General features: G+C 33.8%; 5 protein-coding genes across 14 annotated transcripts; 2 read left to right on the forward strand and 3 right to left on the reverse strand.

The window, feature by feature from the left end:
* The first annotated feature begins 229 nt into the window (after positions 1 to 229).
* LOC143213968 (sulfhydryl oxidase 1) lies at positions 230 to 3,900 on the forward strand. The gene is made up of 3 exons (XM_076434392.1): positions 230 to 586; positions 1,335 to 1,587; positions 1,660 to 3,900. Exons 1-3 carry the CDS (start codon positions 307 to 309, stop codon positions 3,047 to 3,049), a joined length of 1,923 nt encoding a protein of 640 aa, XP_076290507.1. The 5' UTR covers positions 230 to 306; the 3' UTR covers positions 3,050 to 3,900.
* On the reverse strand, positions 1,774 to 5,366 carry LOC143213983 (putative palmitoyltransferase ZDHHC24). Of its 2 annotated transcripts, none has more exons than XM_076434431.1 (2): positions 5,236 to 5,366; positions 1,774 to 5,140 (listed from the first exon to the last, which is right to left on the reverse strand). In XM_076434431.1, the coding sequence occupies exon 2, from the start codon at positions 5,023 to 5,025 to the stop codon at positions 4,168 to 4,170; it is 858 nt and encodes a 285-aa protein (XP_076290546.1). In that variant the 5' UTR covers positions 5,026 to 5,140; positions 5,236 to 5,366; the 3' UTR covers positions 1,774 to 4,167. The 2 variants fall into 2 exon arrangements, with proteins under 2 accessions (XP_076290546.1, XP_076290545.1); XM_076434430.1 differs by having other exon boundaries at positions 1,774 to 5,129; positions 5,236 to 5,360.
* On the forward strand, positions 5,123 to 13,649 carry LOC143213965 (ATP-dependent DNA helicase DDX11). 3 transcript variants are annotated; one of them, XM_076434385.1, is made up of 9 exons: positions 5,123 to 5,672; positions 5,781 to 6,231; positions 6,298 to 6,774; positions 6,840 to 7,378; positions 7,523 to 7,746; positions 7,815 to 7,994; positions 8,058 to 8,273; positions 8,348 to 8,515; positions 11,593 to 13,649. In XM_076434385.1, the coding sequence occupies exons 1-9, from the start codon at positions 5,546 to 5,548 to the stop codon at positions 11,746 to 11,748; spliced, it is 2,538 nt and encodes an 845-aa protein (XP_076290500.1). In that variant the 5' UTR covers positions 5,123 to 5,545; the 3' UTR covers positions 11,749 to 13,649. The 3 variants fall into 3 exon arrangements, with proteins under 3 accessions (XP_076290500.1, XP_076290499.1, XP_076290501.1); XM_076434384.1 differs by having other exon boundaries at positions 5,123 to 6,231; XM_076434386.1 differs by lacking the exons at positions 8,348 to 8,515; positions 11,593 to 13,649 and having other exon boundaries at positions 5,123 to 6,231; positions 8,045 to 8,239.
* On the reverse strand, positions 8,539 to 12,067 carry LOC143213975 (galactose mutarotase). Its single transcript, XM_076434407.1, has 9 exons — positions 10,469 to 12,067; positions 10,207 to 10,389; positions 10,002 to 10,150; positions 9,706 to 9,933; positions 9,474 to 9,638; positions 9,300 to 9,400; positions 9,111 to 9,222; positions 8,827 to 9,024; positions 8,539 to 8,760 (listed from the first exon to the last, which is right to left on the reverse strand). Exons 1-9 carry the CDS (start codon positions 10,536 to 10,538, stop codon positions 8,668 to 8,670), a joined length of 1,299 nt encoding a protein of 432 aa, XP_076290522.1. The 5' UTR covers positions 10,539 to 12,067; the 3' UTR covers positions 8,539 to 8,667.
* Positions 13,515 to 25,956, reverse strand: LOC143213961 (mitogen-activated protein kinase kinase kinase 10). Of its 7 annotated transcripts, XM_076434370.1 has the most exons (16): positions 25,285 to 25,956; positions 24,928 to 25,153; positions 24,114 to 24,348; positions 23,806 to 24,023; positions 23,380 to 23,720; positions 23,108 to 23,288; positions 22,859 to 23,007; positions 22,606 to 22,778; positions 22,462 to 22,482; positions 22,097 to 22,343; positions 21,897 to 22,016; positions 21,166 to 21,369; positions 19,672 to 19,701; positions 16,802 to 17,213; positions 16,392 to 16,730; positions 13,515 to 16,039 (listed from the first exon to the last, which is right to left on the reverse strand). In XM_076434370.1, exons 2-16 carry the CDS (start codon positions 25,116 to 25,118, stop codon positions 15,313 to 15,315), a joined length of 3,588 nt encoding a protein of 1,195 aa, XP_076290485.1. In that variant the 5' UTR covers positions 25,119 to 25,153; positions 25,285 to 25,956; the 3' UTR covers positions 13,515 to 15,312. The 7 variants fall into 7 exon arrangements, with proteins under 7 accessions (XP_076290485.1, XP_076290484.1, XP_076290486.1 ...); XM_076434369.1 differs by having other exon boundaries at positions 24,928 to 25,956; XM_076434371.1 differs by lacking the exon at positions 22,462 to 22,482 and having other exon boundaries at positions 24,928 to 25,956.
* Positions 25,957 to 26,180: the final 224 nt, after the last annotated feature.

Below are 26,180 nucleotides of genomic sequence, written 5' to 3' on the forward strand. Positions count from 1 at the left end.
GATTTCTGTCATATAATATCGCTTATGTATAATTTAATTTTATACTCGCATTAATTTTCAATAAACTGACAATTTCAATTATTTGTAATACAAACCAGTTCTTTTTTTGTAATCTCAATTGAATGGCAACCTTTTTAGAATCCTTATATTTTTCAATATATGTTCGTGTGAAAAATCGTCGCGATTCGTGGAAACAAATCCAATCGTGTTAAATCGCTCTCATGGAAACACAGGCTTGTCAGTGTGTGTGTGTGTGTGTGTGTGTGTGTATCGAAACAACATCCGCGTGATTAAAGTGAAGAAAACATGGAATACTTTGACGTCGGTTTACTTTTGAAAGTGTATCTAATCAGTATAATAACAGTGAATTCTAATGCAGCTGCGGTTAAAGAACCTTATCAAAGTCTAATTCCTACGCAAGGATTGTATAAAGCTAGTGATAACGTGGTTATTTTAAATGTAACTAATTTTAAGTCATCTGTTTACGGGGACGATAAAGGATGGTTAGTCGAATTTTACAATAGTTGGTGCGGATTTTGTTTTCGATTTGCACCTTTATGGAAAGCTTTTGCTAATGACGTTTACGGTAAATATTATAATCGTTTTCAAACTTCTAAAACATGCAACAATAGATACTTCAATATTTCTGTTAAAAACATCTATATATACTAATATGTACGTACATATATAACTGTAAAAGGATACTCAAATTTTGATATATTCATTAATTGATGATTCTTAGATACGTATAATTACTTTATAAATATAACTATTTACGCACTCGATACATTCGTGGCACACATATGTGTGCAAGAAATACATAAAAAAAAGCTTTAATAAAATTGAATAGAGTTCTATATTTGGTTTTTAACACTTCTCTACCGTTCGATTTCGTAAAATAGTCTGTTCGGAATGAAGATTTCTGTAAACATCTGTACGGTAAACATAGCATGTCTTTTTCAGGTCTTATCAGTATAGACAATGGATTTTATGTATTTTTGATAAAAATGAATTGGTGTCATTTAAAACAGTGAAAACATTCGAGGAATTTAAAAATATTGTTACATTATCTTCAACCCATTAAATGTATTAAGAAAAAAATCAATTTCTATTACGTTCCAGTTTGTTATTTTGCATACAGATATGCAATATATTCTTGTAATTTTTTTTAGACTTTATCAAAGAAATAATTCTTATTTATGTTTTAAATCAGTAACATTTTATATATATATATATATATATAAATGTGTGCACAATGTATATATATACATAGTGCACACAAAGTCAAACATATGTTGCAAGAACATATAAGAACATTCAGTCAATCTTTTTAGCATGGAAAAATATTGTGGCAATAGCCGCGATAGATTGCGCGGATGACGATAACAACCCAATCTGTCGTGAGTACGAAATTATGCATTATCCAATGCTGAAATATTTTTCTGTGAATGCGCTCGCATCGTCAATGGGAGTAGTCATGAAAAAATATGATACCGTGAACGAGCTGAGATACGGTTTAATTAATCTATTAGAAAATGAACAACAAGAAGGACGTGGTATTTCGTGGCCAAATATCACACCATATAGGTACATTAATACATGTATCTTCTTAAATCTATGTTTATCGCCCTAACACGAACTCTTTGTTTAACACCATAGGAATTACGAAACTACAAACATTTGGACAGCTGTACCGCATACCGTCAAGTACTTCTTCTTACTCTTCGAGAAGACAGACTCGCATTTAGGAGCCGAAGTTATATTAGACACGCATAAAATTCCAATATTACAAATAAGGAGAGTAACGTCTGAAAACGAAATACTATGCGAGACAAACAAAATCACTAATTTTCCGAGTCTAATAGTTTTCGCTCGTAACGAGACACAAAAATTTCTTAAAATCAGAGTACCTACGAGAGAAGGCACTTATAGTATTATTATGCAGTACATGATCTCGAAAGGGGAAAATATTAACGAACAAAACTTTACAAGAGTTCATTCAACAGAGGAGAACAAATTAACAACTACCTCTACCTCGAAGGAACAGAAACTATCGGAAAGACCGAAAAGTACAGAGATAACTGTCGATCATTTGTATCAACTGGATTTAGAGAACACTTTAAAATATTCTATCAGCCATGAGATTCCACTGCATAAAGTAATAACCGGGGAGAAGATGGATGCACTAAAGAAGTATTTAAATCTGTTAGCTGATTATTTCCCTCTGAGACACGGGAACATCTTCTTGGAAACTGTTCGTGACATTATCAAGAAACGGGATAATGTATCTGGCGAAGAGTATAGTCAAATAATCAAATCTACCGAAGAAGAAATGTCACCGATATATTCTGGACCTGCGCAGTGGGTCGGATGCAAAGGCAGCAAAGAAGGCTATCGCGGTTACACTTGTGGTCTTTGGACAATGTTCCATATGTTAACGGTTAATTATGCCATCGAGAATAAAGATCCGAAGCACGAGCCAAGAAAAGTATTGGAAGCTATGCATGGATACGTAAAACATTTCTTTGGGTGCGCTGACTGCTCCCAACATTTTGTGGAAATGACTAAGAAAAATAAAATTTTCGAGGTGTCCAATGTTAATGATAGCATTTTATGGCTCTGGTCAGCTCACAACGAAGTAAACGCAAGATTGGCCGGCGATAATACAGAAGATCCAAAACACAAAAAGATACAGTATCCTGCGGCAGAGCATTGTGCAGATTGTAGGTATGAAAATGGTACTTGGAGCGAGGAAAACGTTATACGTTACCTCAAAACGAAATACAGCTACAAAGGAATAAATTATTACGGTTCGACTAACGTACGTAAAACTACAGACGAGAAAATGAAAGTAAGACAGGAGAGACTAGTATTAAACAAATATGTGACTAGTAAAAAGCTCGGTTGGGACTTCACGATTTTTGATATAAGTATCTGTGTTGTCTTGTATGCTGCCTCTACTGTCATACTTATATTGGTCTGTATAAAGTTTGCAGTTAAACGAACTTATAAGAAAAAGACGTACGTTAGTTTGCTCGGCAGAGTATGACTTATTTGTTAATTGTAACAATTTGTAAAATCAAAATAAGCGAGGAAATTAATAGAGAAACGATTGAGATTGCTATGTTTATATATTGTACATATTTTATTGTTTTTTTTTGTCAGATTATTTTTCATAAGAATGTAATATTTAGAGATACAAATTTTTTAATTGCTTCTTTTATACATGTTGTTGACTAAAATTATGACACAGAAATCGTAGTTATATATATATTTGATGCGATGTTGTATATCTAAAGTTTTTAAAGCAACGAACGTGACAGATATTTATGTTTAATGTATAAAATTTTTTAATACGATTTATTCGTGTTTATTATAATAAAATAAGTTCTCTTTTCATAGTAATTTACTCCTTTAGTCACAAACGAAAAGCTCCAAATTTTTATATATAGATATTATCGAACGTTAAACATTTTTATGTTGAAGTAAAAACTATTTAGAATGACTGATATAGATTTATCGTTTAGACACATTGAATAATACATATACTTCCAGACTAGTCTTATATCAATATGTACAATTATATTATTATCATTCATTTAAATAACTTTCAATGTACATGAGCATGAGGATTCATATACAGAAACGTTTCCAGATTTTTATTATATGTAAATATCGAACCAAACTCTTCCGCTCTTCTCTTCTACATGTATCTATCACAATATCCATATATCAACATTTATATCACATGTTTAATGAAGATATAAACAATTTTGTAAATAATAATAATAACAACAACAATCTGTAGCACAATGCTAATAATTTCTTTGTATCCTACTTTTTGTCTGTAGGACGTGTCTAAATTGTGAACAGAAAATAAAAATTAATACCTTTAACAAATGATGCCTTGTCTTTTACAGTTTCTTAGAAATGTTCATATACAGAGTTTTCCAACAGATCAGATTTGTCTCTCTGATTATCTCACGATGAATTTTAATAAAAAAATTTGTATCTTCGACATGTCAAAGTATTTGGCATTGATCATTCTTGTTAAATGTTAAAATAAAGAAACTTAAAACTGTTTACATTTGAGTATGTTCCATTTTAAAAAGACACGCAGCAGCTCTTACTGGTAAACCCTGTATATTGTACGTATACGATTGAAGCTTATTTATTTTTGGGGTTCGCTAGATGCCATGAACTTCTCGTATCCCATATTATACCGTTATGCGGTAATTGAGACGTTATATAAGGAAGTATCCACGTAAGGTACCATCGTTCGCCTAGCACTTCCTTTATATTTTGTTTTAGTCCTAGATTATATATATGAATCTTTTTATTGCTTTCGTTAGCTACATTACCGTGAACGACTAAATGAAAGTGATAAATGCATAAAACTCCGGTGTACAACATTCCTATGGTAGACACGATATACAACATTAAGTAAAATTGATCTACAGAACCGTCGAATCCGAAAACAAATATCGCCAATGGGAAAACAATTTTTATAATCGACATAGGAAACTCGAAATGTATCCTATCCCAAATAAACAGATTATTAAAACAAAAACTATACGTCGTTGCAATGAACAGGTACAAAAGGAACATGATAAAGTATCGATGATTATAATGACCGACGCAGCATCCGGTAAAAATGCAATGATGGTCCCTCTTTAAAATACAAATATCACATGTCGGGCAGTGCCATGAACGAGGTGGTGCTAGCGTTTCGCAAGAAGCGCATAGTCTCCAACCATCTTTAGTATTTGCAGCGCTAATTGGCATAATGTCTCTCCTAGTGCTAGTATCGCAGAAAACTATGAACGTGAAATTTCCAACAATGTTCAACATGATAAAATTCCCAAGAAGAAAGTTTAACGTGTACGGTAGTGATCCAAATCCATATAGAGCCGGTAACACCACCCATAATTCAAACCAATATATCAGAGGTATAATGGCTAGTATAAATGTCATCGAAAAGAAATCGCTTAATGTTCGAGGCCATATCTTTCTCCTCATAATCATTTTGAAGAATTTCTTTCTTTCTTTTCGTGAAGCACGTGATGATTGTCGACGGATGCAACCGACTCTGTTCCATGTATTTACTGTCCGTTTCACCAAAATTTAACCTAAAAGATACCTATGCATCACTAAATATATAGTTGTTTCATTTCCTTCCTACTTTTTAATATTCTCCTGTATATTACTTAATCGTTTTACGAATCATGTACTCACGAGTCATTCGAATGAATTCATTATTGTAATTGTATGTATTTATAGGTATGTACTGGTATGTACATAATGGTTGATAATGGTACATTACCTTTCTCCAGTGTCGCGTTGGTCGCGTTTCGCGACCACTCCGGCGCCTGTGCGCCACAGTCAGCCTGAGCCTGAGCCAGCCACAGTTAAATATGTAGTATATATATATATAAAATAATATTGTAAATATGTATTGGACACACGGACAAAATTTAGCGCGCGAATCGCGCGATTTCTGTTTGTTATGTTCAGTTATGTTTCACGCTTTTGAACAATCACCAACATGCAAAGTACCGAAGGATTTCCATTCCCTTTTCCACCGTACACTATACAAAGTCAATTTATGGAAGAATTGTATAAATGTTTGGAGAACGGCAATTTAGGGATCTTTGAAAGTCCAACCGGTACCGGTAAGTCTATGTCAATTATTTGTGGTGCTTTGAAATGGCTAATGGACCATGAAGAATTTGAAAAGGATCAGTTAAAAACAGCAATTTCTGTACTTGATGATGAAATAGAGAGCCTTTCCAATACTTCCAATAACTGGTTATTCGTACAGACTGAACAAATGCGATTGAGTGCTAAGAAGCACATAATTCAAAGGAGATTAAACAGTATTCTTCAGTATGAATGTAAAAAAAACTCGATCAAGGAAACGGTAAAAAGTGCAAATAACACAAAAAAGTTACATGAACGTGAAAAGCCTGGTAGTTCGAAACAAAAAGAAGAAATAGATTTACCATTAGAAACAGAGGATGTAACACAAGAAGAAAAGATTGAGGAAGAACTAGTTTTAGAAGATGTCCAAAATTCGGATAATTCTGAAAGCGAAGAGGATGAAGAAGATGCCTACGAAAACACTAAAATCTTTTTCTGTTCGAGAACACACTCTCAGCTTTCGCAATTTATAGGAGAATTGAAGAAAAGCCCTTATTCAAAAACGGTATCTGTTGTGACGTTAGCATCCAGGTAATTTTCCTATTTGTCTTTTTTCTAGAGTTCATTGTTACAATTGTACATTTTGAATGATTTTAGGCAAAGTTACTGTATTAATAAGAATATTAGAAGATTGAAACAGTTGAATTTAATGAACGAGCATTGTTTGCAGTTGCAAAAGAAAAAGACAACTATGAAAGATGAGAAAGATCTGAAAAGAAAGAAAGTTATGACCAGTTGTCCATTTCTACCAGGTAATCAAGACCTATTGATAGGAGAAACTATAACACAAATTCAGGATGTCGAAGAGATCACGGAGAAAGGAGAAGCTATTAAAACTTGTGCATATTATGCGTCGAGAAAAGCAATTCCACATTGTCAGCTTATATTAATCCCGTATAATTCTGTATTACATAAAAACACTAGAATTAGTTCTGGAATCAAATTAAAGGGAAACGTATTAATAATCGACGAGGCCCATAATTTATTGGAGGCTATCGAAAGAATGCATAGCGTTATGATTTCGGGAAGAAATATATTGCATTGCTATAGCCAACTTTCGCAATACCAAAAAAGGTATTAACTCAAATTCCCTTGTATATTAACCATTTAAACATTTAATAGAACCTATTTTATTTTAGGTTCCAAGCTTTGTTTTCTGCTAAAAGTGTGTTAAGCTTAAGTCATTTAAGTTTTTACTTGAAAAAGCTTCTAACCATTTTTGGCGCTACCACAAAATCAAATCCTAGTGATGTTCTTAATACAGAAGCAACTTCAAAATTATACAAAGTCGAAGAGTTCGAGCTAATGACAGAAATCGACAATGTAAATATATTTGAGCTGTTGAAATTCATTAAGAATTTTCGGTTGACTCATAAACTTCAAGGTTTCATGGAGCAGTATGGAGATCAATTAAAAATTCAAGATAATCGTGCGAAAACATCTGGCGTAACACAATTCTTAAATACTATCAAAAACAAAAGTTCAGAGGACAATGCGACCGACGCTGTACCCCAAGAGGAACAATCGAATAATCCGCTAATATCAATTGTGAGTTTTATCGAATGCTTACAAAGTGATTGTAGCGATGGAAGAATATTAGTGGTTCCTGGTCCAACCCTTGGTCAAAATGTTATCAAATTTTTATTGTTAAATCCAGCTGCCTATTTTCATGATATTGGTACGTATATTTATTTATATATACGTTATATATTTACGTATTTTTTACGTTATATTTTTATATATATGTATTTAAAATATATTACATATATTTACGTATATGTATTTATTGTTTTATGGAAATTTAATACTGAAACATTTATAGTACGCGATGCTAAGGCTGTAGTATTGGCTGGTGGAACGATGGCACCGATGGATGAATTTACAGAACAATTATTTGTAGCAGCGGGTGCTTCACCAGAGAGGATTGTCACGTTCTCCTGCGATCATGTAGTTCCACAAGAAAATATAACATGCAGTATTGTGACATGCGGTCCAACTGGTGTTGAATTTGAGTTCAATTTCCAAAATCGACAAAATATAAAGCTGGTGCGTATTTAATGAAATAGATCGCAATAATGTAAATTGTTGTAAATTGTTATAATTGGATATTTCAGTTAGATGAACTAGGGAGAGCATTGGTAAACATATGTAACATTGTACCAGCTGGAATCGTAGTATTTTTACCTTCTTATAGCTTCGAAGAATTACTGTACAAACACTTAGACAAGTCTGGTATCATATCTAAAATCTCTTTGAAAAAGTGTGTGTTTCGAGAGCCTAAATCAACTAGTCAGGTATTTTGTTCACTTGTTCTAGTAGAAAATTTATTCTAAAGTTTATATAGATCAATTTTTCAGGTGAACGAAATTTTGGAGCAATATGCACGTCGCATTAAACACCCCCAGAGCCCACAAAATGGGTCATTATTATTTAGCGTAGTGGGTGGTAAACTAAGCGAAGGTTTAAATTTTTCTGATGACTTGGGTAGATGTGTTATAGTAGTAGGAATGCCGTATCCGAATATTAAATCGCTAGAACTACAAGAGAAAATGAAATATTTAAATGAAAACGTTGTATGTACATATCTTTTTATAGAAATGTGTAATACTCAATACGTTAAAAATCTTTATTTTCTTGTGTTTATCAGAAATCTGGTGCTGGACAAAGTTTTTATGAGAACGCCTGCATGAAAGCTGTGAATCAGTGCATTGGACGAGCTATTCGACATATTAACGATTACTCAACGGTTGTATTATTTGATAAACGATACCCCCAAAAAACTAAAGCACTTCCACATTGGATTCAACGTACAGTAGTAAGTCATAGTACCTTCGGTAGCATGATCGGTGTTGTAGCTAAATTTTTTAGTAAAAAACGGGATGAACTCAACAAAAAATAATTCGTATCAAACTCAAACAATTTTACTTATAAAATACTGTGATCTATAATATAGTGTATAAATTTACTCTACATAAAATTTGCAAGTTGTACGTTGAACTTGTATGTTAAGTCATGACAGTAAACTTGTCCAGGGTATAATATGCAACACGGGAAATGTGACTGAAACAAATTCATTACATAAGCTTTCCTTTAACGCTTGTATTTAAAAACATTTAACATACTCACGTAATGTATTGCGTTAGGATAATTTTGTGGTTGAATAGTAAAGCCGCAATACTTTTTGTAACGGGCTCCTTGTTTTCCTAAAATAAATTTTAACTTTTTCGGTACAGTAATGATTTTTTGCCATGGCTTATCAATTTCTTCTTCCTCCTCGTTGTTACTTGTGTAACTTTTAACGCTCATCTTTGTATTATCTTCTTCCTGCAAAAAGAATAAACATGTATCTATAAAATTAAAAGAAGCTTTAGAATTTATAATGTAGAAGTACGATAAATATTTATATTTACTTCTTCTTCTTCTAACGAGTCAGAACTAAATGAAAACTCTGGAACAGTGGGTGGTATACGACCCCCAGTATAAAATTGTACACCACATTGATCGGAGTAGATTTCTAAGGTACTATAAAAATGTATTATATTTAAAATAATAGTATTCTGTAATAATAGTGCACTCTTAGTAATTTAGTAAATCTCTACCGTCCACTTTTTACGTGCCACGCTTTCGCAACAAATAAACTTCCAGATTGCCCATTTCTCGTAACGCAAAGATTATGATCGTAACCTTCCCCTGGTGGCACCTACACGAACACAAATGTTCTCAGTATTTTTATTTAAACATTATTTTTACAGTAATATTTAGTTCTTTTATACCTTTTCCATATATTCACCTATAATTCTTGGTATTCGAAAATCCATTACAGTACCACCTACTCCACGTATCGCACCTGTCGGTACAGGATCAGTGTAATCCGAGAATGTCCATCGATCACAATTGAAAAGTATTTTATGCTTTTTCAATTCTATTTCTCCTGCATCCTACGATGTATTTGATATCAATAAATTACTTAGATGAATATCATTTTTAAAATACATTACTACTTACATGCCCAGCTAAGTTGAACATCGAACCATGCGATAGATTTATTATTGTTGGTTTAGATGTCGTTGCTCTCATACATATGTCCAACTTATTATCTGTAGTTAATTTAAATCTTACTGTGGTCAGCACTGCACCCGGATAGCCCTCCTCTCCGTCAGTGCTTAAATAGCTCATGACAACTGAACATCCAGCAATATATGAGTCCCAAAGTTTACGGCCAAATCCATTCGTCTAGAGAAAATGTATAACGCTTAAATCAGATGATATGTAATGGTACAAGGTATTTAAAATTCATTTACCCCTCCATGTAAATGATGCTTTCCATTGAAATCATTTTGCGTTAATTGGTAATCTCTACCTCTGATAGTAACGTATCCATCTTGAATACGGTTTGCACATCTTCCTAGTATGCATCCGATAAATGGATTTGTCACAGGGTTCATATATCCTATGAAATTCAAATGATTAATACGACTGAATTATTTGAGATGCATGAAATCAAACCTTTTAAATCATCGAATCCAAGAACAACGTCAGCAGAGTGTCCATACTTATCTGGACACTTTAAAGACAGAATCGTTGCTCCCCAAGTAATAAGAACAACTTCCATTCGATTAGCATTTATAATAGTATACGATTTTACTATTTTTGGTATAGAGTCGGTGAACATTTGGTTTTCATCGTTATCTGATTATTTGTAATTTATATTTTATACAAATCATCATTTATTCTGTGCCATAGCAATATAGATAATTGAACAACCTACCAACCCAAATTTCTCCAAATATTCCTTCTGTAATTGTTATGTTTTTACAATTGCACCCTTGAAAATCCATGTTTATTAATAAAATTAGAATCGATACAATGAATTTGAAGCAATATTTACATAGCAAAATGTTCACAGTATTTATAAAATGATACAATAATTTTCACACATTTAAAACTTTTTCCTAGCTTACATAATGGCAAGTCACTTGTTTTGTTTTTTAAATTACTATCATATGAAAAAGAATGTATGAAAGAAAATAAGATTTAATTTGTTTTCTGCTGTTATTTGAAATTATTTATTAATAATAATAAAGCATCACCTACAATCTGTGATGCTTGAATGTTACAATAATTGTAATAATTAATATAATATATATTCCAGTTACTATTTATAATTTATATATAATTAATATTTATAGAATAATGTACAATGCTTGGAAAAATACATGAATTTTTAGTGCAAATTAGACACCGCATCGATACGTTTCCCGTTCAGTTATTTATTTTTTTTTTTTTTTGCTTAAATTTCATTACATTTAAACATGTCGAGTAAAAAATCGAAGACGATATTCGTTATTGCATTTCTTTAACGTATTTTACTTCTTTTAAATTTTGCACACTATAAATTGAATATTTCTTGCCTGCTTTCTCATTATTATTTATTCTATTTCTCGCGTATTCGTAATTTAATTGATGGTCGTGCAGTGCCCAATGTCTTGTTTGGCAAAGTATATCTATTATATTCACCACGAGAAAATTCTCTGAAATCCCTATTCTCATCGTACAATGTATTTTTAAGTTATATTACACAAAATGTTTCTTTTTGTTTTCTCAAGCTTTGGGTTCTGCATTTCATTACTTTTTTTAAGGCGCACACCAAAGCAGTCATTTGTTACTTAAATACATGTGGAACACATTGCACTTATAGCTTATTAGTAATACTCTTACGACTACAGAGTAAATCTAAAAATTTAAATAAATCATCAGTGATTACGGGTTGCAGTACATTCTACGTCCTCTTAGTTAATTATATTACAAAGAAAAAATACTGACAAAAATTAATTTCACACAGAACAAATATCGAACAACTGCGATAACTCCACGAACACGAATTCTTTTCAGATATCGTTAAGCAAAATTATTGAGCATATTATGCAAAGAAATAAACATAGAAAGAACGGAGGAGATATTGCAGCGAATACTTTTGTGTACAATGAAAAAGCCCACATGTCTCTCAATTATCATCTTGGTCATAAGTGTTATTGTACAATTCACTAATTAGTAAGCAGCATGCAGTATTACTGTAATTTCAATAAGGAAATATTTACAATTTCAAATTTATATACCAAAAGAAACATGTTCAAACAACAATGTTTTTGGTCTTCCATAATTTAAAGATAAAATAAAGAGATCGGTAATAAATTATTTTATGTATATATATGTAAACCAAGTATTTTAATACATGTAGATTTTTAAATGTTTTTATCATATCACTCGTACAGTTATTCTGAACATTGTTTCTTAGAAAATTGTATCTAATTAATGGAACATATCATCTACGAATGGTCTTTAATGAAATACAAAACTGGATGTTTCTCTTACGTTAAGCTAAAGAAGTTATAATATATAAAAAATAAATATAGCTTAGACTAGCACTGTTGGCGATCATGTGCCATTACACAATCGATAATTAATAGCTGCCTAATATTGTATTTTGTATAAGTAAATCATCATTACTATCAACAATTACTGATATTAGCGTTCTAAGATTTCATTAAATATTTTTTTTCAATTACATTGGAAGCATTTTCAATTTTTTTTTTGTGTCTCTTAATATATTAAGTACATGATACTAGCACCGTAGAATATCTTTGTACAGCATAGAAAGGCATACCCATGAAATATTATTACTATAAGTTTCCATCGATAACATCATAAATATTTTCATCGGTAATCCAAGTTCGAAAAAGTATGAGTATAAACCAGATGAGTTTTATTTCACTTCGTACGTAATAAACTATAAATATACCAATTCAATGGGTTCGCTTTTCCTGCTTAAGAAACACTTAAATACATCCTTAATGCTTTGCTAATTCTACTTTGAGAACAATTTTCTCGGCGAAATCTTTTAGAAATTCTCTCGACAGATCCAAAGTAAATTTTATCGAAAAGAAATTTTCTCTACGCATATTACAATATTTTTTGTTCAAGTATATCAGATATTAAACTCCACCAAAAAATTCTTCCTCAAAGTAAACTCTGTTTCCTTTCTTCGTCTTTACTGTATCTTATGTACATTGCAACATATCCTACAATACTGATTATCATTCAAGAAATTATTGCAAAAGAATCTGTACCACTTCTCTTTTTTCTTTTTATATATATATATCATTCTAAATGAGGTCAAAGAAATAAATGAATTATTTTGATTAGATACAAAACATGGCGTAGAATATACGCAACATGTAAATAAGTTTTGATTGGTTTGTAAGTTTAATCTAAATTATGTAGCTGTTATATTTTACATTCTTGAACCAATAAATTAAATATATATATATGTTCATATAAAAATCAAGTTTAGTTAATATCTTGTTTTTTTAGTAGTTAGAGAGAAATAAGATATATATGATCAAAATACAGAGTATTACAGCATTTCTTTTCCTTCTTTCGTACGATCGGTAAAAAAGAAAGGAACAGAATTGTGGATTCTTTTTAATACCCGGTATTTCGATTATTTTATTAACAATTCGAGAATAAAATCATTTCTGAGGCACTCGTGCACTTAAAAATCCAAAAAATATTTTAGATTATACTGTACAAAGTGTGATCTATATAAAGGAATGTATCGACCATTGTTACATCGTTAAACAAATAGTAACTATCCAATATATTTTTATATGTACAATGTTGATTATGTATATGGAGTGTTCTCGTTCTAACACAATTTTTCCAAATATATCACACCTTAGATGGCTATAGAATTTTTATAGCTATGCTAAGTATGTTAAACACTTTTCTACAAGGTACGCCAATCACTCGAATGCATACTTTTCTTTATATATATATATATATAAAAAAAGTGTCATTTCGACTGTTCATGGCATATTAAATTAAGGCTACTATGCTGGTAGCTCACAAATGCATAAAAAATCCCACTGTACAAATTTTTGTTCACACACGTGTACCTAGTGCCATGGTGTCTGTGTATAAAAAGTAAAAGATAGTAAAATAAATTGTAAAACCTGACACAGTATAATGGCAAACAAAACAAAATGCATGTCTATTATCCTACTTATGCATTACAAATATTTCATGTAAAAAAACCTGCATATATACAGGAAAACATTGCGATATTCGATTTGTATTAACTACTATTTACGACCTAAGATTTTCTTATTCGGTATACCTAAATTATTGTCCTAAAATAATGCTGAGAGAAATTATATCGATCATTATTCCAATCGCATGTAAAAATGAATAATTTTAAGTTTAGATTTGCATCAATGTTTTCCTGCCTATCTATGTTTATAAGTTATTATTTTCATTACACTATACAATAATCAGATTCAATATTCTTTTATTTGATTGGTGAACGTAAATTTTGATGGAATGTAAACTATTGTTGAGATAAATATGTGTATTACATGTTTTTTGAATACGTATGCAAGTACTGAAGATGAACCTAGCTGATCTCTTCTTTATGCAGTTGCATGGGTACGCAAGATAGATAAAAATTTAATTGTTTTTTAAATATAACTTTTTAATTTTTTCCACTTTTTAAAAATTGGACTAAACGACTTGAGTTTTTCTTTTGATACGTTAGAAGGATTAGTTTACTAGGTAACGTGTAAAAATAATTTTTTAAAATTGCTATTGCTCGCGCGGAATTTCGAAGAGAAAAATGAAAATCACGATTTTTAACTTTTTTCTTTTTTTCTTTCTAACTTCGACCAATGGTAATTTTTTCATTAATTTTCTTATACGTTACCTAGTAACATTGTTTCAATAACAAAAACTACATCCAATAAAATCTAAACTTCTTTGGCAACCAGATTAAAGAAGACTTCTCATTCTATCTCATTCTAAATAACTACACAATTGCAAAAAAAAACAGGTCTTGCTCTTCGCACCAATCTGTTATACGAAGGAGGAATCGATTAAGAAATATCTTTTACGAAAACCAATTCAAAGCCAATCTGACTAGTGTTATCATCTGGTCTCCCAGCACATTGTGAGCACTATCTTGCATCATCTGATTCTAGTTTGAGTATTCGCAGAATAAGAAAGAATACTTAGAAAAAAAGAAGAAAGAAATTTTTTCTAAGAAATATGAATTAAAAAAGAATAGAGTTCAGAGAAGCTACACCAACAACGGATGCAAGATGTGCGGAATGTATGAATAAAATATTTGTAATACATACAATTTAAATAACAGTACATAGTATTCGAATGCACGATGCAAACTATACTAATCCCGACATTCACGCTATTTCTGCAAAATATGAGACGTACCAGTTCTTCAACAAAATTAAAAACAGTCTGATCGGATATAAGAGTCTTTGACGACAGTGTCTCAGTATTTATACATATGGAATGTTTAAATTCTTACTGTATTCGATGACCTGCACTAATATATGAAAAAACGTTCTGCAGGAGGCAGTGCTTTCGAAATGTGTATCGCAATATTCTTCTTGCCTGTAAAGATTTGATCGATTCTCTGCCACGTCAGATATACTCTCTTTGATTCGTATAATTCTAATTAAATGTTACTTTCAAGATTGACAAACATTTCGGATTATTAATTACATCTATATCGTCTTTATTGTTTTAAATAAGCCAATGCTATGACAAAAATTCTCGTTCTAATTCCGAAATACTTGGTTTTCTACTTCTGTTCAATCGACGATTAGCTTGTAAAGGTATAGTACCGTCCTGGCTTTGCCCGTGTACAGGAATATCGAGTAAAGTTTCTCTATGTTCTCGCGATACTCCATCACGATCAAAGGTCACCGGAGAAAATCGAACCCTACTAATAGAAATTTGATTATCTTTAGCCGAGACGTAGCTCGAATCCTCAGACGTCAAAGAATCCGGTGGTGTAGGATTCGTCGGTGTACCGGAGCCTGAATTATTTTTGCTAACGCTCTTGTTCGGAGAATTATATGAATAATTGGATCGTTTCAAACTCGATCGTAATCGGCTAACAACTTCTAAATTGCTCGGTCGTTCGCCCGAGTTCGAATTCGAGTCGTGCGAGTTCTGACGTGTCAGTATCTGTGAACCATATTCTTGATTAAGCATACTAGGACTATACGTTCCTACGTTTGAGATGACGTTCGAAGGTCGTTGATAATAATGTCCTGGCGAGTTGAATGAATAATCATCCTCATCTTCTAAACGAAACGTTGGGTTCACGTTACTCTGACTCGATGTGCTTGCGTTCGAAACATTTGACGAAGTACGATGATGAGTATATGGAGGAAGTCTTGATACAGGCCGAGCCGGACTATTTATACTGCTCGGATTGTCATAAGCGTGTGGGAATTCAGGGCACTCAAGCATTCTATCACTGGAGGAGAAAAGTTGTGTGAGACATCTAGCTAAAATTTGAGAATTTATCTAGGGCTGTTACTTTTCCGAAGCTCCGACTTTGCAAAGATTCGAAGGGACGAAGGAATTTAGTACGATTTTAATTTATTTCAGATCAGAAAAGGCTACTACCACGGAAAATAAGATTTTATTTGATTCGAGTTTCTCTTAAAATTCGTATATAAAAATTGCAAATTGCATAAACATCCGCAGTCTATTCTACCTACACCTTCGAAGTTTCAAAAATCGAAGCTTCAAAGTTTCCAAATCTTCGACCTTCTAAGGAAAGTAACAGCCCTAAATTTATCGTCGACACTACTGCGAACACTTACTGGTAATCTGTAGGTACAAAATACGTTGGTTCTGGTTGTCTATAATATTCCGGTGGAACAACCGTGTACACTGGAGGTCCGTAGTCTGGGAAAGGAGCAACGTTGCCCATGTATATCGTTGGTACTCTTTCCATTCGATCCACTCTTCCTGCGTCGTGTGTAAATACATCTTCGTTACTGGTGCTGCTGCTCTTTCTTCTAGGACTTGGTGTTGGCGCATTGGAACCTGCCGTACTACTCGCATAGTGTTGAGGTGAATCGGTGAATCTCAAAGGTTTATCAGGCATCACGCTGGGGGGAAGACCTGGTGCTATGCCACCCATGTTACTTAAGAATGGCCTGTGGTAGTAGCAACAATTATTATTTGAATGCGGCTGACTATAGATACGATTATAAATACAATTTCCTACCTGTAATGTCTAGCTGGTCCATGGTACGTGTTATGGGGATAACCGCTACTCGAACTAAACTCGTAATCAGGACCGAGATAACCAGAATTACGATTCGATCCGGTATCCGCTTGAAACCACCATCTCGAAGGTTCTTCTTCGCTGTCACCAAGCCGAGGATACAATCTTGGATGAATCGGAGATATGTTCGACATTCTTACATCGTATCCGGTCGCTACTCCAGCTAGCATAGCTGCGATATTGTACAACACCAGTTCTATTATGCTTAACTTTGGTTTTTTCATTTCTCCGTTATAGAGAGTTGGCATCGGAACAGGCATTGGCATGATGTAAGGTCCGGTTAATCCAGGTTTCAACGGATAATCTGATGTTACCCAGTCAGATGAGAGATCAGGCGCTACAGCTGTATAATCTACAAAAACAATCAAATTTCTACAATAATAATGGTGGTATTGGTGCATATTTATAAAAAGCACAGACATAATATATCTTTACTTTCCTTTTTTATACAATATAGAATAGTTTAGAATATAATTTTTCTCTTGCTATTAAATCTGTTTGCTTCTTACCTTTGGAAACTTTTTCAGAAGATTTTTGTTTTATAAATGTTATATATATAAATCTATCGTATTAAATTTCTAGTAAACTAGTTTACTATTGTAGTTGCATCATGCTTACATGTTATTGAATTACTTACAATTATTTATGTGTACAAGCACAATGTAATACGTGCAACGTATTAAAACATTACATGCTGCGTTCTTGTTTTAACTATATTTGTTACTATCAATAAATCTTATGAAGCTTATACATTATTTCTCTAGAAAACAATGACATAAGCGCAAAGATAGTATCTTAAAAATGAGCCATACTTGTTGGAAAATATTGGATCTCTGAAAATGAAGCAGAGTGTAAAAAGGAAGGAAAAAAGTAATAAATGCTCGATAGACGGTAAGCATTTACCATAACTAATTTCAAATCGTTTTCTTTACCCCATTTTTGATTTCCTATTTCTTCGTTTCGAAAACACAAAATCTTAGTTTGTCTTAATTTTGTTTACTTGTTTATATCGAAGGAAAAAGTAGACAAACAAAATTTACATTGTCCATTATATACAAGTAATTATTTGGCAACACTCCCTGTTTCATAATAATTTGCATTTGATATTTTACACGAAAATCAGAATAAATAGGAATATTTTAAAAAAAACTCGATTTAGTGGAGTATTCACTCAAAAATGAGATTGGAAGTTTAGGGTAAGAAAAGGACCAAACCCAAAGTTAGGATCCTACTGGATGCATGCAGAAGGATTCTCTTACGCTCGGCTATTGGCAAAAACGATTAAAAACAATGTAAATATATAAAAAGCAGACAGAAAGAATTCTATTACTTTTTTTTTGGTTTTATTTTTACAGTTAGTATAGTAATCGAAAAACAAGAATGCAAAACTCAGTTGTCTTACAAAGAATTTAGTGTGTATACTTTTTTTTTTCGTTGAAACATAAAGAAAAAGGAAAAACATATTACATTTACTTGGAAGTTTTGTTGAACGCTACTTAGATTACCACAAACCGAGCGTAAAAAATTTAGAAAACGAAAAAACAAAATTCAATGTGTCGAACTGAAAAGGTTTTATTGAAAAATTTTCTATTTCTAAATACAAGTGTGTGTGTCGCTCCGTGTGTTGAATGTGATGTGTGCAAAATTTCTGAATCTAGAAAATGTAGAGAGACTATGGTAATACAAAAATGAAATCGCTGTTAAATTGGGCTGAACAATTGACACAAATCAGAGAATGGATTCAAAATGCATCCGAGACAACAAGAAGAACAGTACAACTCTACTGACAATCAAAGATATTATGCTCTATATAATTTTGATTTGTTTATGTTACAAAGATTACAACTATAGTGAAAAAGATACACGTTTTCTGTGAACGCTCCTAAGAAACAATTTTCAACTAGATCTTTTTTTTATTTTTGTTGTAATATGGCAGAAGCATATGATTTCTTTTTTCACATAGTAGTGGGCTGTTAGCTCTGCTTTTTGTTAGAATGTTATGTACTCCAAACAACATCAGAAAAGAACCAACACCAGAAAGACTGCATTTACATTTGATGTACTCGTTAAATTATAGTTGAAAATACGAAGTTTTCTTATCAGTTTAAATTAGGATAAATAATGTTTAGATTATTGGAGGGTAAAGGATTTTACCCTTTATTAAAATATTTTAAAATAACAAAATAGCCGTTGCGTAATTTGATAGACATTGATAAAAAGCTATGTTCGATAGCAAAGGCTACCGAAATAATAAGAGTAAAATTCATTTCAACTTTTCCGTCTAGTCCCTGATAAAAACGTTTTTTTTAAAACTATGTTCCTATTAGAAGATAGATAAATCACGATATGTATCATTCTAAATAAATTCAACCGAATAAAATAATCTTAAAACACAACACTATCGATGTAAAAAAAGATTTGTAACTGTACATGATATCACTATATAATAAAATATATTTATATACTTTATACTAATATAATATTTAGGCATTTCTCTATAAGAAACAGTAAAACGTAGAAAATCTAACTGAATAGTGTACTCATGCACTCTCTCCTACGAAACAAAAAATAACTTTAAGCATAATCTACTTAAGAAGAATTTAGCGAAAAAAGGGGGGGCAGGGAGAAAGGAAACCCTTAAATATAAAAACATAAAAAGGCACTGTCCATTTGAGATCTCTGCTTCACTACAATGCGCAAAAAAAAAGGTAAAACCATAATTTATCGAGGCTAACTGTGATAAAGAAAGAAAAACGGTCAGGTCTTTTACAAAATGTAAAACGGTTTCGCAGCAATGTGAAGAGACTTACGAGTGGGATAGATGCTTTCCTCAGAAAGGCCTGCGGTAAAGAAAATATAGGGTTGTTACTAAAACATATAAAACAGAAAGAAGGCATATTCGTGAAATGCGTTTATGAGTTTTGAATTTGCTCTGTACGCACATCTCTATCTTCATGAAATGCAACGTGATCAATCAGTTTTCTTTAAAAATTTTTCTGTAACAGAGGTGTTGCGGGGCGTGTAAGCAACCGTGTTCAAATCTTCGGAACTTCTGTGCGAAGGAACATCCCTATGCGATTCCACTAGATCCTTTTTCGATCTATGATTAATCGGTGAATTTTTAGGATCGCAGTCCTGGTATCCAGGCGTGTGCATGATCAAATCGATACTACTAACTGTGTGATCCTCCTCGCAGTTACGCAAGTATTCGTTACTTTTTGATCGTTGATGCAATTGAGAATTTAAATCGAGGCATCGATCTAATTGATCTAATTGCGAGATATGATCTAATTGCGGGACACGTTGCTTCGAACATAGGTCCGATACGTTGCTGATACAATCGAGAGAGGTAGGTGATCTTTTGAACTTGCTCTCGTTGAACAAGCTTAAAGAATTTTTGGAAACAGAACTGTCGTTCGAATGTTCCGAATCGAAATTACAGAGCTCCGACTCGAGGCTTTCGAAATCGATTCCTTCTCGAGAATTCGCCGTCAAGAACTTCGGTATTGCGCTACTTTGATCGGAATCGCGTCGATTCAATTGCGGTATAAATATCGCATTATCTAAAACGTTGTACTCTACTTTAACAGCGGTGGATTTATCGTCCAATGCATCACGACTTCCCCACGCTTTCATCTTATTGAAAACTCTCAACGGGCTTTTCGACATTCTTGATTTATGCTGAGACTTCTTGCCAACCGAGTTCTCGGGGCTCGACTCTAATCCGTCCGCATCGTTGATTTTAATAGTGACAGAATTTTTTCGTTCGGCGCTACGCGGAGAATTCAATGAGCTTTTCCTTGACCCAGATGGGGAACGAAAGAAATCAGCGAGGGCGGTTAAACGTGATTCCGAGCTATCTCTGCGCTTCGATTCTTTCGATTTACTTCTGTCCCGTTTCTTCTTCTTCACACGTTTCGCAGTGCCAACCAAACTAAACGCTACGTTTTGTACAAAATTCGAGGAATATGGGTGTTCCCATTCACCGGGTACTTGTCTCTGACACTTTGGGGGTGATGTTTTTAAAGTGTAACTAGCGGTAGGCTTCGAGTAATTATCCGTAACTACCAAATGCTCGTCGGAGAAATGAGTTTTGAGATTGTTCGCCGATTTGTTATGCAATACCACCGACTCGTAAATATCGTTGTCCACAATAACCGAGTCTTCGTTTATATTGCAAGGTGGACAGCTCGTACTTTGCACAATGTTGTTAGAATTTTCTGGAATGTTGTTATAGCTATATCCTGGCTGATTGTCTATCAAATTATTTGCTGAGGAGTACAACTTTCTGGAGGAGGGGTTACCTATTTCTTGAAGAAGCGGGGAGCGGTGCGCGCTTGCCAACAGGGCTGTACGCAGGGGTGTCTTTTCGAGATCTGGAGCAGAACGAGACCACCGCTTGCCACCTGGTGACGCAGGATTTGGTGGCTGTGTGATTATAGCCCCGCGTTCCCGTTGATGAAGTGTCGACGGTCCCCATGTCTTACCCTTTACTCCGTCTGCTGGTACTAAAGAAGGAAGACAAAAAACAAAACGCTACTCACTACAATACCAGTTCTTCCACCTAGGCCAGACTCTTCGCGCGTTTCAAAAAGATAAAGATGTTTTTTTTATCTCTTTTCTTTTCTTTCGGTGAATCTCAATATATCCAATTATTTATTACAGAGAAAGTTCAAATATTTATTATGACTTAGATGTACAGCAAAATTCTATTACTTGTGCAGCTTCAAAACGTTTTGTACTTGGAAATCATATGGAAACAGAACTTCGTCGAACATAAAAATAATATATGCAACGTAAACTTTTAAGAAAATACATAAAAAGTGTATTCAATTATTCACGCCATGCTAATAAAGATGAAAAGAAAAAAAAAACTGAATACAACGTGAGACTACAAAGCACAAACAATGTGATTAAAAATATAATCTCTTAAAAATACAAAAAGAAATATCTTAGGGCAATATCATTCATTATAATACCACACGTATTTAGAATCGTGAACTACTGAATTGTTGATCGGAGAGAAATCACTCACATGCGATTGCCCGAAGTCTTGGTATACTGGGAGAACCTGGTGGACTGTTGGGTCTCGAAGGATTCCGTACTTTTCCTCTGTCCAGTGCTGTATGTTGAACAGTTATCGTGTGACGAAAATCTGAATAAAAGTATGCATGTATCAGTGGTATCGCATCGATCATTTAATTGACACGATGTCCAAGATTGTATTGAACTTACCAGAAGGAGCGCTAATGTTACTACCAGGCTCCTTCTTATTTAACTTTAATCTAGACTTCTTGAATTTTCCGCGTCGTTTGTTTGGCGTAGGAGTATTTTGTTGTTGAATTATCATTACAGTAAGTTCACGTTCTAATAAGTCTATTTCTCGGGCAGCCAACTCTTGTTCCCGCTGCCTTAAATTTTCTTCGTGTTGCCGCTGTTGTACTTGTGCTTTAGTTAATTCTTCTTCCCTGCAGCGCAATTCCTAATAAACAAATACAGGAGAGTTAGAAATTTATCGTATCTCTGCTTGATGAAACGAATCTGTAATCAGAAACGAAAGTAATTTTGTAAACATTGATAATGGCTACGCGTTGTCTTACCTCTTCTAAGGAGCGACATTCCTTTGTATAGCATTTGAAAAATGATTAAAAATGTTAGTTGTAGTATTGCGAGTGAAGAGCATTTAAATGTGAACAATTCTGTCTTTATATTTAATTATATTTAGAAGAAATACAATTTTATACCTTTTCCTTCATGCGCAATCCATGAAGAACTTGTTCAATTTCAAGTCTCCAGTCTTCTTGCATCGTGTGAAACGATTCGTGTGGTGTTGCTGCAAATGCGCTGCGAACTTCATCCAATGCTACAAGGATTTCTACAAATCCTGGTCTTGAATGACTGTCCGATGCCCAACAAGCTAAAAAGTAATTAAAAAGTAATTAAAGTGAAACGAATATTCTTCAGGTACGCAAAGTAAATATTTCCATGGTAATATACCTTCCATTAAAAACCTCCAAGGCTGAGGACAAGTTGACGGAATGGGCAACGTAAGTTTATTTACTGCAACGCCGTATGCAACTGCCAGTGCGTCTATTCCTTTATAAGGTGTTTCACCAGTTAAAAGTTCCCATAAAAGAACACCATAACTGTAAACATATGAAAAGTTGATCAATAAAAGAATTTATCGAAAGATTTACTGGTAAAGTTAATACGATTAAAGTGATATAGGAGGCACCTAAAACTGACCTCCAAACATCACTGGCTTTACTGAAAGTACTCTTTTTAATAACCTCTGGTGCCATCCAAGCATACGTGCCTGCTGCTGACATGCGAGTTGTTTTATAAACTTCCCTCGCCAATCCGAAGTCAGTTATTTTTAATGTTTTATATTGTAGATCGTCATTTTCTATAGGCTCGCTTAACAACACTGTTATTCATAAAAAGAAAAGTATTGTGTAAATATTTATACATTTATTAGCATGGATACGTAGAATTTACCATTAAAAGTAGAATCGTACCGTTAGAACTTTTTAGGTCCCTGTGAATAAGACTTATAGGAGCTTTATTATGAAGATAGTCCATTCCACGGGCAATTTGTATCGCCCAATCGACAAGTACATCAGGCCTGATTTTTCTACCGCTAAGAACCCTGTTCAAACTACCCCCTCTTGCGTACTCCATCACGAGACACATATTTGGCATTTTCAAACAAACTCCTTCTAACTGTACGATGTTTTCGTGTTTCAATAACCAAAATAATTTTGCTTCTTGTCGAACATTTTCTAACGTAACGCTTGGATCTTCGTCGGGATCCTGGCGGGCTGCTTTAACAGCCACTTCATGTTTCTGCCAGAATCCTCTGGAATATTATTAAATGTTAGCAATGGTATATTCGAAGAATCGTTACATACACGGATGTAATTAAATAAAATAAGACTTTGTACCTGTAAACCTTCCCAAATCCACCAACCCCGATTACTTCTTCCAATTGCAACTCCTCGAAGTCAATTTCAATCGGTTGAACCTTATCGATCACCGATGAGACCCTATCGATACTCTCCGCTTCTGCAACAAAATTGGCTGGAAAAATTCCAACTTTGCCATGGATTTTTCCAGTCCACCATCCTTCGTCGCCCGAGATTTTCGAATCTTTCGATAGAACCTGAACCAAAAATATCAAATGAAACACACGTATATTTTCACATTTGTTTGCGATCTCTGTTTCATTATCTAAAATCCGTAAACAATTTACCTCGACTGTTTCTCCTCTCTGCAAAGATAGCTCATCCTCGCCTTGGGCAACGTAATCGAATAACGCTGTGAATATAGTTGAACTATTGTCCTGTCTGGATTGAGAAGAGGAATGTGTACCATGAGAAGGACTAGTTTGTTGAGAAACAGTTCTTGCTGTGCCGCCGCTGTGTGTGTCGGACATGCTGCTATCAGACATATTGTTGCTAGATGTACGCCCATACAAATATGCGTAACTGTAAAATAAAGTAATGTTACATGCGTCACATCGATACGCATATTAATCCCTTGCCGTATTTTAACCAGTCAGACTCGTCATAAAGATTTTAACAAAGTCTAACAAATATGACTGTGGATTTTATGCATTTATAACAAAAACAGGAATGCACAATTTAAAAGCAGTGGGCATGTTAAAAATATTTAAGGACATCAATGTATTAGCTTCAGCTTACTAGGATAATTGAAAGAAGAATATAATTTCTATTTGGCTCCTGTGTCCTGCAATCGATGCGAATATTTTTTATTTTGCATAAAGATCCACAATCTAGTGATTAACATTTAAGTATTAAAATATATGTAGCCATACAAAAACTATAAATGTTCTTTTCCTTTCTACGACATGTTTGGGAGTAAAGATGTTTTAATCGCTTTTGAAATATGAATTTCTTTACATGTTTCTTTTTAGACGAAATAAAATTTAACTCATTTGTGATTAATATTTAACCATTAAAATAAAGACGATTAAGAAAAAGATGTTCTAATTAGTGTAACTGTAAAGAAAATAGTACGGCAAGGGGTTAAAGAATGATGTATACCTTGTGGAATGATTATTTGTTCTATTATTATGTTGATATCTGGGAGACGAGTTAGCTGTGTTAGGACTATGAGAATTTGAGGATCCATTCTCCGGATGAAGTAAAAATCGCTCGATCCGATGACGAGCATCTGGTTGTCCGTGGTCCATCAAGGTAGACAAGCCTCTTGCCGATAACCCGGCTGGCGGCATGTGTTCCTACTCTCTCCGTATTCTTCCTCTTCCTTCTGTTGGATAATCACAGCTTGTTCGTCTGGTAGATATTGTGCAGTATCTCGCGTAGATCGAACGTCGAATAATAAACATAAATCGTTCTAGCTATATGACTTTGTTTTAAAATAAGAATAAAGAAACGTACATATGTGTGTATATATAAGGATCAGCAAGTTTTATGTCCACCTTCCATAATTTTCGAACACTGTACACAAATCCTTGCACATTTCACATTTCATTCTCTACACATGTCCGGTTGAAATCATTGTTAACACGTGAACAGAACAAAGTTACGTGACATTTTCCGTGGTGTTTTCAATGTTAGCACACGTTTCGTGTGAAAATTGTGGGGGTGAGAGGAGGCGAATTCACCACCACTAACACCCCGTGCATAAAAACACTTTAACAGTGACCGGCATTTTGATTCGCGAGTCCGGCAGCAACGCGCGAGGATTCCGTGATTTCTTGTCGAGTATCATAATCCTTGAGGGATCGCGAATCAATGAAATTTTCCAGGCGTAGAAAAAAAGCTCGATATGCCGAAAACCACTGTGGAGCCTCGCGTCGGGGTGTGTATACCCACAAGCCACTGTTGACGAGGCCGAAACTCCTCATTGAATTGGGATTAGGAATAATATACGAGAGACGTGAAGGGTTTAAAGCGACGTGTTCGCCTACCGGAGGACACGACGCTTCGCGTCAGCCCGCAAAACGCACGATGATTCCACATTTAACGATAGAAAACGGAGCAGCACTCATAGCAATAACCTAACGGACGCCATGTTTCGTTTGACGGCCCCACCGTTGACGTGATGATATATTAGACCGCGATTCACACAGAGGACATTTGAAAGGCCGCTCAAGTTGTTCCTGCTCCTTGATGCTCGTCCGCATTAAACCAATAATAACCTTTAGTTTACAAATCTTTATTTTACGAGACATTAATCGATCGATAAACTCATTTTGCGTAAATGATTGAATATTTTAATTGTAGAATATATTCTTGAACGATAATATTCCCTTTTCTTTCGTTCAAGTGAT

This window comes from Lasioglossum baleicum, chromosome 12, assembly GCF_051020765.1.
Source record: "Lasioglossum baleicum chromosome 12, iyLasBale1, whole genome shotgun sequence".
Taxonomy (NCBI): Eukaryota; Metazoa; Arthropoda; class Insecta; order Hymenoptera; family Halictidae; genus Lasioglossum; species Lasioglossum baleicum.

Coding starts and splice junctions, on each gene's coding strand:
- LOC143213968 (XM_076434392.1), top strand. CDS start 307: ATGGAATACTTTGACGTCGGTTTACTTTTGAAAGTGTATCTAATCAGT. Junction 587..1,334: donor TTTTGCTAATGACGTTTACG/GTAAATATTATA, acceptor CAATCTTTTTAG/CATGGAAAAATATTGTGGCA. Junction 1,588..1,659: donor CCAAATATCACACCATATAG/GTACATTAATAC, acceptor TTAACACCATAG/GAATTACGAAACTACAAACA.
- LOC143213983 (XM_076434431.1), bottom strand. CDS start 5,025: ATGATTATGAGGAGAAAGATATGGCCTCGAACATTAAGCGATTTCTTT.
- LOC143213965 (XM_076434384.1), top strand. CDS start 5,546: ATGCAAAGTACCGAAGGATTTCCATTCCCTTTTCCACCGTACACTATA. Junction 7,379..7,522: donor TGCCTATTTTCATGATATTG/GTACGTATATTT, acceptor AAACATTTATAG/TACGCGATGCTAAGGCTGTA. Junction 8,274..8,347: donor AATATTTAAATGAAAACGTT/GTATGTACATAT, acceptor TGTGTTTATCAG/AAATCTGGTGCTGGACAAAG.
- LOC143213975 (XM_076434407.1), bottom strand. CDS start 10,538: ATGGATTTTCAAGGGTGCAATTGTAAAAACATAACAATTACAGAAGGA. Junction 9,025..9,110: donor ACTCGTTAGAAGAAGAAGAA/GTAAATATAAAT, acceptor TTCTTTTTGCAG/GAAGAAGATAATACAAAGAT. Junction 8,761..8,826: donor ATCCTAACGCAATACATTAC/GTGAGTATGTTA, acceptor AATTTGTTTCAG/TCACATTTCCCGTGTTGCAT.
- LOC143213961 (XM_076434370.1), bottom strand. CDS start 25,118: ATGCCGCCAGCCGGGTTATCGGCAAGAGGCTTGTCTACCTTGATGGAC. Junction 17,214..19,671: donor GGAAAGCATCTATCCCACTC/GTAAGTCTCTTC, acceptor TTGTTTTTGTAG/ATTATACAGCTGTAGCGCCT. Junction 16,731..16,801: donor GGACCAGCTAGACATTACAG/GTAGGAAATTGT, acceptor CTACTACCACAG/GCCATTCTTAAGTAACATGG.